Source organism: Leptosomus discolor, chromosome 2 (genome assembly GCF_034619465.1).
Source record: "Leptosomus discolor isolate bLepDis1 chromosome 2, bLepDis1.hap2, whole genome shotgun sequence".
Taxonomy (NCBI): domain Eukaryota; kingdom Metazoa; phylum Chordata; class Aves; order Leptosomiformes; family Leptosomidae; genus Leptosomus; species Leptosomus discolor.
In genome coordinates, this window is record NC_141392.1 from 24,670,758 (window position 1) to 24,686,274 (window position 15,517).

General features: G+C 48.3%; 2 protein-coding genes across 2 annotated transcripts; one reads left to right on the forward strand and one right to left on the reverse strand.

The window, feature by feature from the left end:
- Positions 1-13: 13 nt before the first annotated feature.
- LOC104342040 (two pore channel protein 2) lies at positions 14-13,789 on the reverse strand. The gene is made up of 19 exons (XM_086460770.1): positions 13,769-13,789; positions 13,454-13,536; positions 11,462-11,576; positions 10,680-10,808; positions 10,306-10,422; positions 9,090-9,208; positions 8,808-8,909; positions 8,175-8,301; positions 6,946-7,147; positions 6,145-6,289; positions 4,315-4,500; positions 3,794-3,858; positions 3,440-3,527; positions 3,079-3,148; positions 2,293-2,512; positions 1,959-2,049; positions 1,528-1,641; positions 1,029-1,147; positions 14-311 (listed from the first exon to the last, which is right to left on the reverse strand). Exons 1-19 carry the CDS (start codon positions 13,787-13,789, stop codon positions 166-168), a joined length of 2,259 nt encoding a protein of 752 aa, XP_086316896.1. The 3' UTR covers positions 14-165.
- A 105-nt stretch (positions 13,790-13,894) lies between these two features.
- Positions 13,895-14,071, forward strand: MTLN (mitoregulin). The gene has a single exon (XM_086461532.1). It carries the CDS (start codon positions 13,895-13,897, stop codon positions 14,069-14,071), a length of 177 nt encoding a protein of 58 aa, XP_086317658.1.
- The last annotated feature ends 1,446 nt before the right edge of the window (positions 14,072-15,517 follow it).

Sequence of the window (15,517 nt, forward strand, 5' to 3'; positions counted from 1 at the left end):
TACATGAAATCAAGCTCCTTTACATGACGAAGCTGTTTCTGGCATCAGCCACCCCTTCCACTGTGTAATCTGGCCCCCATGTGCATCAGCCAGCCAGGGAACACGCTCAGGACCCAGGCAGCTGAGGATTAGCTCCTCCTTGCAGACTGCTGTGGATTGCCCCCATTATGCAGCACTCTCCGATGTCTGGTTACTGGGTACAGCAGCGGTAGGGGACAAGTTTAAGATCTCTTCAAATGAAGGGCCTTCATCCTCAAGGGGTATCTCTGCCTCAAACATACGCTGGAGCAGAGCATCAACTGTCCTGTACCCTGCAGGTAGCAAAAAAAAAAGTCACTGGAAGCATCCATTCCTGTTCTTCAGCAGAAGCTCAATAGCAGCTACCTTAGTGCACGTCTTACTCAGAGGCTGCTCCCCATGTTTTACACAGAAGAGGCAAGAAAATAAATGCCCCAAATGATGGTCCCTGGTATTTTATTCCACACACTTTTAAGCACTGTGAGCGCTTGTAAAGGATAAGACTATTAGTTTAAGATTTTAAGCCCTTCTATTCCCATGAGCCCTTCAAGGGATTTGCAATCTAATCAGCTGCCAGGTCCAAGAAGCGTGAGCTTGGGGAACTGCTAAGCTACAGCAAGACAGACAGCAAAAGAAAAAGTAGTCATTAAGCTAGAGGAAAGGAGCTTATAGTCCCCCTATAATCCAAGCCAGGAGGAATGCAAAGTGCATATAGGAAGGAGAAAAGAAAACAGACTTCCTGGCAACAGCAGGACCTCAGCCACCAAGGCAGTGTCTTCACAGAAGGGCCGAGGTAGAAGAGAGGGAAAGAAGTTGCTGTTTCTTTTTACTTCTGTAGCAAACATTAGCATCCACAGTCCTCTCAAAACCTCCAGTTGGGTTTTAGCTGCTTTTATGGCCCAAAGGAAGCGGAAATGCTTGGGACCTTCCCCACAGAGAGGGCTATGACCAGGGACAGTTCAGAGCCTTGGCCTCTTAAAACACTGGGCAGACTGTAGGGCTGCACTTACGTTTGGAGGCGATTTTAAACACCAGCCCTTTAGACTGGGGCTTTTTTCCACCTTCCCCCTCGAAGTCATGCTCAGCACTCTCCATGTTATCAAGGAGCTGTTCATCCTGGAGCTCATCCCTACATGAGAAGGACCAAAAGTTACCCCAGGGGGGACCCATCCCACCCCAGCAGCCCACACATACCCAGCAGCAATGGATGATCTCGGGCAGGGCAAGCTTCAGTCAGTGTTAGTTTCCAGCATCTCTCCTGTCCTCTGGGCAACAGCCCCGGGCTTGAGTAGCTCAGCGAGGCAGCTGCAAGGCCAACATGAGCAGCCTTCTGCTAACAACTAGACCAAGCCTACATGGTCATGACCAATTAACAAGAACTTTGTGACAAGGAAGAGGAGTCTCGGCTCATGCCTCAGGACAGAGGGTGGCTTTTTCCCTCCAGTCGCACAGCCCTCATCAAATGTGCCAAGCCAGCCACATCCAGCGCTACTCTTTTGGGGGGCTTACTCTTGAACTCCCATTCCCAGCTCCTGGATTTTCTGTTCAATGGCTGTTTCTACTTCACTCTTCTCTAGGGAGTACTCCACAAAGAAAGCCTCCAAAATGAACGACACAAAGATACTGAAAGAAACAATGAGCAGAATTACACAGCAGCATTTCCTTCCTGACATCCCTCCTGCTTCTGGGCATCAGCTACTGTCTCAGTATTCCCAGGCTTGTTTCCCAGCACTCCATCCCCTCCTCTGCCAGAGATGTGGAGCTCTAAGTCAGAGCAGCACTCAGTGGAGATAAGAACAAATGCAGCAGATTTTCCTGTGGCACATGTCCTGCCTGGCTCAGAGTCACACCATGCATGACCCTGGGACTATCAGCAGTGCCCTGACAGGGGACAGAGCCCTTCTTCCCTCTGAAGCAGAGGGGAGCAAACCAAAACTTACTTGACAATAATTATCACCATCACAATGTGGAAGGCAATGAAATACAGCTTCGCAGGCTGAACCGTCACGTTGGCAAATCCATTGGCAAAGAGTATAAGGGGAGTTAAGGGCAAGAGTGCTGAAAGAGGGAAACATCTTGCTGTAGCGTAGTGCTATGGGAGGAACCAGAAAATACTGCCCAGCAACGACCTTCTGAACAAAGCCCTCTGCAGGGACCATTTCTCTGTTGTCTGGCACTATGCACACGCGTGTGTGCAACACGAGGGGAAGAGCAGAGTCAGGGAAGAGCACGGGTCACCAAGCTCTAGCTTGGACCTTCCACCACAAAGGATATCATGCCACTGATTGACCACAGTGAGCTCCATCAGGACGATAAAGGATGATGCAAAGTTATTGAAGTTGTTCTTGCAGTATTTCCCACGGGCAAACAAAGAATCCTTGAGAGCTGGGTTTCCACATTCCAGGGCATGAGGAGCATTCGAGTTTGCAGGGAAGAACTGGATTTTCCCATGGAATAACTCCATGCCAATGATAGCAAATACACAGTACACAACCTGGGAAGAGAAACCCCATTGCCTGCTTCTCCAGTGAGCACCAAGCTTCATGGCAAGTTTAGAGTTCCAGCAGATTTTCCAGTTTTTACAGACACGGCAAGCTGCTGAGTAGCAGCATAGAGTCCAAGAGACCCAAGCCACTCAAAAGCAATTACCAGGTAGGAATAATAAGGCAAGAAATACAGCCCAAATACATGGAAATGAAGTATTCTCAAATCATAACAGAAGCTATTTTTTTTAAAATTATTTGAGAAATGGGTTTCTCATTTTGCTTCTTGCCCAAACCATACTTCGATTCCTTACAGTGTGAAGCCCAGACTGCACTGAACATCCTCACTGCCCCGTGGAGCAAAGAAGGATGTCCTGACCTGGCAGCTAGCAGGAACCCAACCCCTTTGCACATATTTACATGTGCAATGACCAAGAATCAAATGGACACTTACAGTTTCAAAGGCCCGCCATCCAGAGATTTGCATTTATCTTCTTGGAAACAGCATGAGTGTGAGACTTAAGACACATTCCTGTAAAACTGGAGTGCTTTGAGCTAAGATACAAGGATTTCTTACCAGAGTCAGCCCACCAAATGTCAACATTGTCGGTACGATGTTTATCAGTGTGTTCATGATGACCCGGAACCTACAGTAAATGATTCATGACAACACTTGCTGTGGGGAGGCTCTTTTTAAGGCCCACACTTGCTTATTGTCACATCCCATCCAGCATGTGCTCCCCACACGTCCTTATTTATAAGTAAGTCTCCACAGAGGCTGCAGCAACTGGCCTCATCCCAGGCATGCTGGGACAAGGCCTTGGGATGCTTTGTTGGGTGGCCATGGTCAGTCCAAAGCAGCCATGCAGAACAACTCAAGGCACTGTCTCAGCCAGCCCCCCCAAAAAACCCTATCCCTATCCCATTTTCTTCATTACCTTTGAATGCTGTCAACAATCCTTATTAACCTGAGGACCCTTAAGATGAAGACAATGTCCAGGATCTGTTGGCTGTTGTATTTTGTAGCTGAGAAAGGAAAAACATTTTAAAATTAAAAATAAGCAGAGAAGCATACAGATACAGCATGTTCTTCCATTTGTAATGATTACATCCTTGTTAAACACTATTTATAACAGGTAGCTATAAAAATGAAAGACTGGGTTAGTTCTTAGAAACCCTATAGGAAATTAACTGTCTTGTCAAAAAGCATCCCAAGCCCAGGGTGACAGCAAAAGGTGACTCAAGACCACCGAGTTTCCCAGATGCATGCAGACTGCTTAAGCTGCACTTACTCGATTTCAGGGTGGTACTGAGTATCGTTGCAGTCAAGGCAGCAAAGATGATGAGAGTATCAAACCTAGCACGAGGGAAGGCAGTGCTGTTAGATTTGTGGTGACAGAATTGGTGCTTAATCTGCCACATGACATAAACAAGTAGTGACTCCTCTTCCTCACATCTGTGCCAGGTAGTTCTGCATCATCTCAAACTATTTGCAAGGTAAGAAGATGGGAAAAAAAAAAAAACTTTGCTCAGCAAAATGCTTTCCCCTGCCCAGCCACTATCTTCACACACTGCAGAGTCACTTTTGACTGTGATAGCAGAGTGAGGCAGAGAACAGTATTCTCTGTCAGAGCCAGGTTAGCCAGGAAAAGGCACAACATCCTCTGATGCACACCATCATTTTAATTACACCCTGGCACATGAGTTAAGCAGCCCATCATCTCTCCAAGAGACTTTCAGTTCTTGAGGACCTGAACACAAAGATCTCGTCATGCTTCACACTACCTTTAACACAAACATTCATGCCACTCACCAATTCCAGAACTGATTTTTGCCAAAGAATGCCCTTGGTTCGTAAGTGTACGCTTTCAGGAGTATCTCAATTATATACAAAGCAAGGAAGACCCACTCTGCATAAGAAATATAAGGGGTTTCCTCATCCAGAGCAATGAAGATAGCATTTATTAGAATGATCGCATCGTAAGTCCAAACAAATCCCCTGCAGGAAGAAAAAGAGAAATCAATTCGCCATTACCAAGAAGGTTAAAAGTTATTTCAGGAGTTCTTTGCCTCCTCTCTCAAACGTTGCCATTTACCCATCAGTTCTCCCCAAACCTGAGACTTTAGGAACGTTACTGCAGAGTTTAGCCTTGCCCTTGAAGTCCAACAGAAAGCAGAGCATGAGTCTTGAAGGTACACCACTGCCAACACTCCCAGTGTTAAACAAACTCTTAGAGACTGACTGCAACTGAGTTTACAACAAATCAAGCAGCATTTCTCAAGCAGAAGGACCGGATAAATAAAACAGGAGACTATACTGAGTTGGGAGGATGGTTTGGTACACCAGATGAGTGTGCTGGAATCAGAGGGACCTGGACAAGCTGGGAAGAGGGCAGAGATGAATCCCACCATGTTCAAAGGCAACGGCAAAGTCCTGCTCCTAGGGAGGGATAACCTCAGGCACCAGTGCAGGCTGGGGGGCAACTGCAGCACTGCAGAGGACCTGAGGGGGGGGGGGGGGGTGGTGTCTTGGTTGACAAGTTGAACGTGAGCCAGCAATGCACCCTGGTGGCAAAGAAGGCACACAGCAACCTGGGCTACATGACAGTTGCGAACTGGTCCAGGGAAGAGATTTTTCCCAGCTACTCAGTACTGTTGAGGCCACATTTAGAGTGCTGTCTCCACAGCTGGGCTCTCCAGTACAAGAGAGACATGAACATACTACAGCAAGTGCAGCAAAGGGTCACAAAAACGATTAAAGGATAGGATAGTCTGACACATTACACATTGAGAGCGCAGGGATTGTTCAGCCTGAAGGGGAGAAGGGTCAGGGGGATCTCAATACATATGTATAAATACCTGATGGGAAGGTGTAGAGCAGATGGAGCCACACTCTTCTCAGGGATATCCAGAGAAAGCACAAGAGGCAACGGGCATAAGTTGAAATACAGGATTTTCCATTTAAACAAAAAAGCTGCTTTTTAGTTTTTTGGGGGGTTTTTTAAACCAAGGGTGGTCAAACACTGGAACAGGTTGCAGAGAGGTTATGGAGTCTCCGTCCTTGGAGATACTCAGAACCCAACTGGACATAGCCCCGACTAGCCTATTCTAGCTGGCCCTGCTTTGAGTGAGGGGGTTACACTTAGGCCATCTCTAGATGTTTCCTTCCAATCTCAGTGATTTTACAATTCTGGGAAGACTCAGGTGTGAAACAGAGTACTAGCAGCTCATAGTACCAACTTAGTAAGAGATGACAAAACAGCACAACGCAGCTCTGCAGCAGAGACTGCTGAGTTAAGATCACCTTTAAGTGAAGTATTTAGTCTGGTCCTTCGAGGCAGGCCATAAAGCACTTCTTGCTTGCAGTAAAAGCTATTTACACTCAACACCTATAGAAGACTGAACAAGTGGGACTGGAAGAGGTCTGGACTCACCAATAGCCAAGTCTAGTTTCTCCGCACCACTGAAGGTAGGCCAAGAGCAGAGCTGGTCCACGGAACACTTTTAGAAACAGAACCCCTAATGTTTGCCTAAATGCTGTTTGTACTTTCCATCACGACACCCAGATGAGCACTTGCTTGCAACACCAATGCTTTGCAGCCCTTTGAATGTTAGGAGCTGCTTGCTCCACGTAGAGGCTTACCTGTGCCTAACCATGCTGCGCAGGAACCGACTCACTGCTGACTTGTATACACCAGGCATCCATTGCCCGAGTGGATGGCTGCGTATTTTCAGAGTAATCACCTGGATGTTGAGCAGATCTGCCAGTTGTACAAAGGACTTCTTGTCTGCAGTAGGGGAGAGCACTACACATCAGTCTGCTGTCATTAAAAAAAGACAGTGTCTGGCAAATGCACACAAGTTGTAGCAATCTGGACGCTGTATCTCTTCATGGCAGCAGGCAACGCACATGCCCAAAGTGGTATCCACCACAGAACAGGCTGAACTCAGTACTCAAGCAGGTCCTCTGCCCCATTCCTGGGGGACTGGTTCAAGCCACAGGTCAACAACCAACACAAACCTTTAATGATCAGGATGGGCATGATCTAGCATGACAAGACTGAACCATCTCTTCTGATATCCTGTCTCCAGCAGGAGCAGAGGCTCCAGAGGACTGTGTGGGAAGCTACATTGCTTGGAGGAATCAGATAACAAGGGAGGTTTTCCTTGCCCTGTGCTGAGAACAGGAGGTCCCATTCTCCATGGCAAGCTTGACCTGAGGTCAAATGGCCACGAAGAGCTGCCCACAGCATATGTGGCACGAGCTACAGCACAGGCAGAAAGGACAACCTTTCAGGACTTAAACAATCTAGAAGGAAGCAGGAAGATGGGCCTGGAGTCCCTCTGGGTCCATTAGATATCACAAGCCCCAGTGCCAAAATCCAGGCTCCGTACCCTGGGTTCCTCCTTAATCGCTTGAGCATAACAGTGCCCCACTGCTCACCTATGAAACCCTTCTGCTCATCATCTGAGATGCATAGCAGCAGCTCTCGGTGGGAATTGCTGATATCAGGGGCCACCAGCTTGACAAGCTGCTTCCACCGGGCTTCTCTGACCACAAATTGTTCTCCTTCCTCTTCCTTCAGGAGGTTGAAGGCCTCGATCATCTTGCGGTGCTTCATGTAAGCAAGCTTACGGATCTCATTCTAGAGAGAGTATCATGATTCAGGCAGCTTCAGTCACCCTTCTCCCTCTTTTTTTTTTTAAATAAATGAATCTTATTTTCATGACTCAGAGATGCAAGAAGAGACAGAGGAACACACTTGGAGTGATATTAGACACAGAGTACAGCACAGTCAGCAGGGGTGATGAGCAATGCTATTTAATAGGTAACCATAAAGCCCCCTGCACAGCACTCTGGAAGGATCAATAGATTGCTTGCTGCTGGGAGATGCATTAAAAAAAATTGGAATAAAAGACAAAGGATAGCATCTAACAGGAAGGACATGGACAAAGACCACAGGATCTGCACGTCCAGAAGTCACAGAAGCAAAGAGGATGTGTCCACACATGCTTCCCAACCATGAGTGAATACTGCTGAGATCAGGGGTGGAGATCCTCTTCCACACACAATTACAAGCAGGCTAAAGAACCTTACACCCTTGGAAGACTAGACTCTGGGAAGACCTAGCAGACTGCTTACTGAGGAAGAGCCAGTCCTCTCATGGGAACAACCAGGAATTGCCAGCTCTCACCCTTCGATCTCAAGTACCAAACTGCACCTACTCAGCTTGGGTAGAAGCAGCAAGAGTTCTAATTTACTTAGACCTCACTTTATATTTCCTTTCCTTTAAGAGCACATGCAGTGGCAGAAAGCATGCTGTGCACTTAAAGAGAACTGAAAATAGTCTCCAGCAGAGAGACAATGTTTTTGAGCTAGGACTAAGCCCCTCAGCAATAATGCAGAGACACGCACTTCCTATCTGCTGCAACTTCTTTGGTCCACAGCAGAGTATTTCACTGCTAAATGCTAAAAGCAGAACTCATGACAACCCCCATGAAATGAAAGGTGGGCCTGTGCTTGTTATTTGCAGAGTATCAGCAAAGGCAAGAAGCTGTACCCCCTTCTCTACACTTTGCAGCAGCTTTCCAAGGGAAAGCCAGATATTTCCTTACAAGGTTATATAGAACAGCCGGCAGTCACCACTCACAATTAACCCCACCAAACATTACCTTCAGGTGTTTTCTGTAGTTGTTGTACACAACAGCCAGGAAGAGAGACATGAAGATATAAGTGTTAACAATGACAAAGGCGATGAAGAACAGGGCATACCATGAACTGAAGTCAAATGCCGGCATCCTAGAGAAGGGGAAAGAGATTGCTGCTTGCTAGGCAGACAAACAGGGAAGTGAAAGAAACCACAAGAAAACAGTCCTCCAGATGGATTTCTTAGTACTGTTTTGGATAGCCAGATCAAACTTGCCAGATAACACCCCAGCTAAGAACTGCTTATTGGTTCACTAGAGCACACCCTTCCTTTTCAGGAAAGGGTTTTAATCAAAGAGCGAGAGTGTGTTTATGCCTCCAGTTTAAGCCTTCATCAGCTACTGGATCATTTGCAAAGCAGTATTTTTAATGCACCTTTTCTAAAAGTCTTCATAACCTCAGATTCTAGTTCAGAGCCATTTATAAAACAGTTGGCTGAGAATTCAAGAAACCCCTGCAGGCTGGAAAAGTAAAAGCCCCGTTGCTGCTCTGAAATACCTTGTTGTGCAAAACAGAGTATTGTTCTAACCAGAGATTCTGCCACTAGGAGCAGGACACCAGCACTCACAACAGAAAGACTGCAAGCTCAGCATACATACATGACATCCGGGCTGTTTGCTGTCGTCACCAGCACATAGAGGTCAAACACAATTCCTAGGTAGTTTTTGAAATACGGCAAGCCTTCTGCTGTCTGGAGATTCCTGGGAGGAACAGGACAATCTGACATTAGGCACAGAGATCACATGTCCTACCACAGGAACTGCACATATCAGCAGTGCTTATATTCACTAGGAATTGTTTGGAGTTGCCAGCTTCCCTCCTGCCTGAAAGTATCACACACATTCTTCCCACCAAGCTCTGAACAATAGAAGTATTCACACCTCTCACCAAACAGCTTCAAGGCCATGAGGGAGAACATGAGAAGGCTAAACATGAAGAGCAAGAAGACATAGGTGATCTCCGGCAGCGTGTTGCGGATGCTGCGGAAGGCTCTCCGAATCTGCCAGGGAGAAGGAAAGCATTTAGAGGCAAGGTGGCACCTGCTTTTCCCCTCAGCATCCCATCTGGATCAAACACCTACACAGGCACAGGCAAGCAAAATAGGACACAGGAGACATTCTGACCCAGAAATGCCAGCTCCATTCTGCTAAAACCTGTGCAAGAGTATCAGGCCTTTCCGCCTCATTCCCCAGAGGAGATGGGAGAAGGAGAGACCATCATACATGCAGCTAGCCAAGGGACAGAGGGCCCTGTGGCACCACAGAGATGCTCTTGCTGCAGGGGTCTGGTCAAGGACAGAAGCCCATCACTCTAGGCCACAAAACATATGCTCTGAGCTCAAGAGTTCAACTGCTCCCTCCCTCAGGCCTCCACACCACAGTAGCTTATTCATTTGTAAGTCAGGACCCAAGAACGGTCTTGGGCAGCAGGGCAAAGATCTCCCCGTGACAAAAGGAATCAGAGTCCAAATCACCCATCTGGACTACAAGTTCAGTTTCTGAGAACAGCCTGACACTTGTGCTTGTTTGCCTGGGAGCCTTCCCGAAATAAGTAACCTGGCCCCTGACCCAGGGAGAAACAGCTTTCTTGTCTGCAGTGCTGCTCATGTTCAGACCTCCTGAGGACAGCATCTAACTCCGCTTGCAAACAGAGGCTGCTCCTCCACTCAGGCTGGACTAAGCACAGCCCAGGGGCTGACCTTACGAGAAATAGTCTTCCTTCTCCATGCAGTCTTACACTTTATCAAGCGTGATCTTCCCTAAATCATCACAGCACTATGTTTGTCCAGAAGCTCTAGTTCCATCCCCAATCACACTCAGGGCTCTGGACAGCTATAACCCAGCCCACAGGTACAGGGAGAAGCCTTCTGGTATTTTGCGCAGAGCCCAAGCAGCACAAGTGCTAACGCAACCTTTTCGCCATCTCAAATGTTTGCTTCAAGCCACCTCCGAGAGAAAACTTCACTCACAAGAACCTAAATTCTGCCATTTCTGCACAAAAACCTTTCTGCTAAATCCCCTGGATCTTAGAAAGCAGCAGGCTGTCCAAAACCAGGATCCCGCATCAAGGGTACATCCCACCAGACCTCTTCCTTACTTGGCGACTCTCTGCAAAGTTGATCAGGAAGATGGGCCTCACAATTCTTGACCATCGAATACTCTTCATGTTGTACATCCTGAGGACCCCATATATGGCCAAGTCTGTTAGGGATAACTGTAGCAGAAAGAAGGAAAATTCCAGAAGCCATGTTGGAAATGTGTCTAGATGGTGAGAACAATAGGGTTAGCTGATACAAGACAGATGCACACACGACAGGTTTGTGAGAACAGGCCCAGCTGTTGGTTGATTTGGCCATGGCTCTTGTAGAGCCTTTGTACATCAGGCCCATGTTACCAGGAAAGCAACAAGAGGAAAAAGCCACCTCCACATTGGCCACTTCGACCTTGGAGGCTTCCCTAGGCCTAACTGACCAGGATTGCAACCATGATGCAGATGTTCTTGGTATCCTTCCAGAATACGTTGCGAAGGGTGACTTTTGCAAAATGTATCAGTCGACCAAAGAACACCAGAAGGCACAACACCTCGATCACAGAAGTGACCTGCAGAGAGAGAAGGGGCCCAAGTCAGTACAGCCAAGAGCAGTGCCAGCCCTCTTCGCATAGATGAGGAAGTTGAGGCTGATGTACGAGCAAAGGGAAAACAGGCAGAGTCAGTATAAAAGTTTTTCCAGTGGGTTTTGCTGTCAGCTGTTTTACAGGCTCGCATCTGGCACTGAGCAATAGTTTCAGGCTTCTTGCTGCAAAATTCCCTGTCACAGGCAGGTTAAAGCCAGTAAATTTGTATTTGCTTAGAATTCAAGGAGCACATCTCACACAAACACACTAGTGCAGAGCAAATAAAGGCTACAGAAAAGTCAGCCCTAAGGGCAACACTCCGCTTCTGCTTTCAGACATGGGGACTGGACTTGAGTCACACAGAAGTCTGGAATTGCTCTTCAAGATGGAGGAAAGCCACATGACTTTGTCTGCAGTCACATCAGCCATTGCTGATGGCCACAATGGCTCCCATAGTCTCCATCTAGCTCTTATGCCCTTTTTTGTCCCCATTTCAGTAGACCAAAGATATCAACAGAAGGATCAGCATCAATTATCTCTTGACACCTTTGACAAATAGTTTCAAGTAAAAAACCCTTGCTTGCTCCACCAAGCAACACAATACTAGCTGCACTGCTGTTTCTACACCGAAAACTTACCAGGAAGGGCAGCGGATACACAGCAGGTTCTTCAAACAGCGCAAGGGACAGGTTGAGAAAGATGAAGAAGTAAGTGGCTGTTCGCATAATCCAGTGGTTATAGAGATAATAAAGCCTGTAGAAAGAAGGCAGTGGCACCATAAATAAAGGCTTCAGTGCACATACTCATGGGCTCACCAAATGCATCTTGGAAGAACAGCACATGCTCTCCCAAACAGTTGTGGAGGAAGAATGGTAACAGTAGCACAGTTTCTGCCAGCCAGGGATTTCCTCACCCTTTCTTACAGTCCCATAGCCAATGAACACTATACTCCCTTTCAGGGTGCAAAAAACCCATGCAAGTGGAACACAGGTGTTCTTCAGTTCAGTTCAAGACTGCAACATACAGATTGGTTAAAGCTGCTCCTTTTTTGCAATTACCTTGTTCCTTAATCTGAGTGCAAACTTCTGCTAAGCTCAGGTATCCACATGACACACACACTAAGTCTGATTGGTTACCTAACACCCTTTCTTTGCAGGTTAAAAAGCAAAGAGATAAGAAAAGCCACCAGAAAGAAGTATGGAGTTGCACAGTAAGCTTTCATATAGAGCTTAAGCGGTATTCTAGCCCCTATAGCAGCAAAACCTCTGGTGAACACTAGCAATAACCATGAACACATCCAGGTCTAAGCCTCCCACAGAAGGTTTCACACAATGGCATGCAACAGCGTCTACTTTGGGGAGATGCAGAGCAGACCTGCAGAGCACATAGTTTCTCTGCCAATAAAAAAAAGCTTCCAACATTGCCAAACAGTCATCTCATCTGCCTAACAACCACCTGCATAAAAGCTACAGGGCAGGTGACTATACAGATGACATGATATTATACCCTTAACACCATCAAGACATGACCACACAAAATCTGCTCATTTCTACTATTTATACCAAGCATATTTGGGCAGGACAGAAGCACATGCACATGGTCTGTTTTTCCAAAGCAGACAGACATGGCAGCTACACAACAGCATACACCTGCTCAAATCCTTTGTTACAAACATACTTAACCACACTTGTGTCTCCAGGGTACCCAAAAATTTTTATTAGCTAAGATGTTAGAACTAAGTAAAAGGAAACGGTTTTGTGGGGAGGGCTACAGGAGTGATTAATGCTCACACACTGCTTTGCTAGCAGTGTTGTGTATCACCTTTCCCTTCTACACTAGCTGCATTCTCTTAAGTTTTACACAAGGAATTAGTTTGCCTAAGGTTGCCCAAGCTTTCTGGCTGAAGCTGCTCAGCCTCTTACCAGCAACTAAAAGGGAAGACAGTCACCACTGCAGGCAAAACATTCTTGACTTGGGGAATTTCACTTATCACCAATTAACATAAGTTTTTAATTACTCCTCCCCTAGCAGCTACTACCCTTTCTGAAGTACACCTGAGCAGAGGTGCCATACACTTCTTTGATTAGCTGAAGTCTTGAGGTGCGGTGGGTTGGTGTTATCCACTGCCAAGCTGACTGGCACAGGGCTGTTCTCCCACACAGGCCAACTGTGCAGACCCCTGCTACCAAAACCCTGCTGTGTACACCCACAATGGCCACACTCCAGCACTCTCTTCCACAAGGATGAGGGCTGACCAAGCTTCCCATACTCTTCATCCACACAGAGCTACAGCTTCAGTCTTGAAAGATCTTAACCCCCCCAGCATAAACAAGTTTTTATTTCTTTTCCCATCCTCACCATACAGATGCACCAAGTGCTATTTAACATACACACTTCAGCTTAAATACAGTTCTTTGCACCCCACCCACCCACCCACCCTTCTCAGCATCCAGCTGGTGAACCCGAGGTCACCAGCCTTTTTTAGCTCTTTCTCTTTGGACACAGTTGTGGTTGGCTTTCCCCATTCCAGCCCGAGTGCCCCACAGCACTGCACACTGCCTGTGAGACCAGCGCAGAGCTCTACTCCAGTGTGATAGCGCGAGCCTTCGCGGGGATGCAGACCTCCTTACCTGACTGCCTCCGGGGAGGTCTTAAAAGGAATATTTCTGTTGTACTGCGCATCGGAGACAAACGCTGCTGCCAGCAGGAGATCCTGTGGAAAGGGGAAAAACACAGACAGCTGGTCAGTAGCTGTTGGAGCCCGAGATAAAACTTAAGGCAGATATTCAAAAGAGATGCCTTTCACCGCTATAGAGACGAGAAGCGGTACAAGGGATGCCACAGCTTTGCGGACCCGCGTCCCTCTGATACCGAGGACCCATCACCGTCCCGGGCCGCAGGACCCCCCTCCTCCCCGGCAAGACCCCACCGGACCGCTCCGCTACCTGCGAGGCCGCCTCCGCCATGGCGCGGGCAGACACTGCGCCTCCCCCGTCCCGCCGCCTTTAACGGGGCCCGCCCCCGGCCCGGCGGAAGCGGGAGGCGGTGTCGAGCCCCGGCTTGAAGCGGGGATGGGTCCGGAGCCGCTGCGGTCGCGGGCCGTGCGCTGGGCGCTGCTGGTCGCCTTCGCGGCCGGGGTGCTGGTGGGCTGGCAGGCCAACAGTGCCCGCCGCCGCTTCCTCCGCTGGCGCCAGCGCCGCCTCCAGCGCCGTCTCGCCGCCGCCCAGGAGCAGCTGGAGGCGTCCTGAGCCCCGGAGAACTCCTCGGTGCGTCCCTGCTGCTGGGGAGCCGGCCTCCCCTCCTCTGCCCCGGCAGTGGGTTTAGGGAGGTCAAGGCCACCCTTCGATTGTCTCTTCCAGCAGCCTGGCCTCGGTGGATGTCTGCGCGAGGAGAAGCGGATTCGCCCCACGCTGCTGTCGGAGTCGGGTTTGGAAAGCGCTGGTGATAAATGGTGTGGAAGTGCTGCTGGAGAAGGACGGCATCCGTGGAGTACCAGGGCCTCTCTTCTGTCCTTCAGCGGACCAGATCCCAAACTGCGGCAGGCTAACCTAACAAAATACCGACGACAAAGGAATGCCACTGCCAAATGTATTTCCGTATTTCAAAGGGTTGTCTGTGTCTTGATTGAAGACTGCTACTGAGGTACGCTGCTCTGCATTGCCAGGAAGTGCTGATGATACATTAAACTAGCAAAAATCATGACATGATATTCCTTGATGTGTGTGTTTCTCTGATGAGTGAAAACATACCTTACGGGCGCTTGTAACAAGTGACAAATCTCGTTATGAAAGTTACACACGGGAAAACAACCTGTGGGGATCATGAAGTGGCAATGTAGCTGCGTGCGTTGGTAGGATGAATGTGCAGATTTAATGAAGGATGCTTGCGCTTTGGACTCTGAATTTCGTCCTGTGCTTTGGGCAAGGAATTGTGGAGATAACTGTAGCACGTTCCTTCTTCCCCTCCCATTGCTAGCAAATTCCAGAAAAGTATTTCCTCGAGTCTGAGAGAAGGGTGTGCTCCTGCTTTGTGCCAGCGGATTTACTGCACACTGCACAGGCTGCTGGTTTTCAGCTGTATTACTGAACTGGAAAAGTTTTTAAAGTGTTTTTTGGGAAAAAAAAAAAAAAAACACCACAAACCAACAACTGCCTGGCACCCCTTAAGATGCTGATTTGTAGCCAAATAAGTAGTCCTGTGGCTTTTTGGTAGAAACAAGGTTTCAGGCCTTGGGAAGCTCCTTCAATGTGAACACCGGGGCATGCAGTATCGAGTGCCTGTGTTAGCAGAGGTGCTATGTACTGGAGCACGTGATTCAAACCACATTGGCTCAGTCCAGGTAGTACTTACTTTCCAGCAAAGAGTTGGTACCTTTTGGTGTTTTTAACCTCGAGACTGGCAGACTGTTAGAAATAGGGGTTTTTGTAGAGCTGTGGATGCCACGCTGTGGCCTTGCTTACAAACAGGTGCCATTTTGTCAAGGTGGGGGGGAAGCGATTACCAGTTTAAGTGCAAAGCATGCGCTCCTGCACATTTTCCAGCACAAGCTAGAAGCTGACCCACCACCGGCTTACGGGTTGTCCTGGGGAGGGCGGAAGCGGGATTCGCCTGCGGGGTGGCTGCAGGCCGCCGGCTGTCAGGCCCTGCCTGGCCAGCCGCGACTCCCCGGCTGGGGGCTCAGGGCTGGGTGAGGC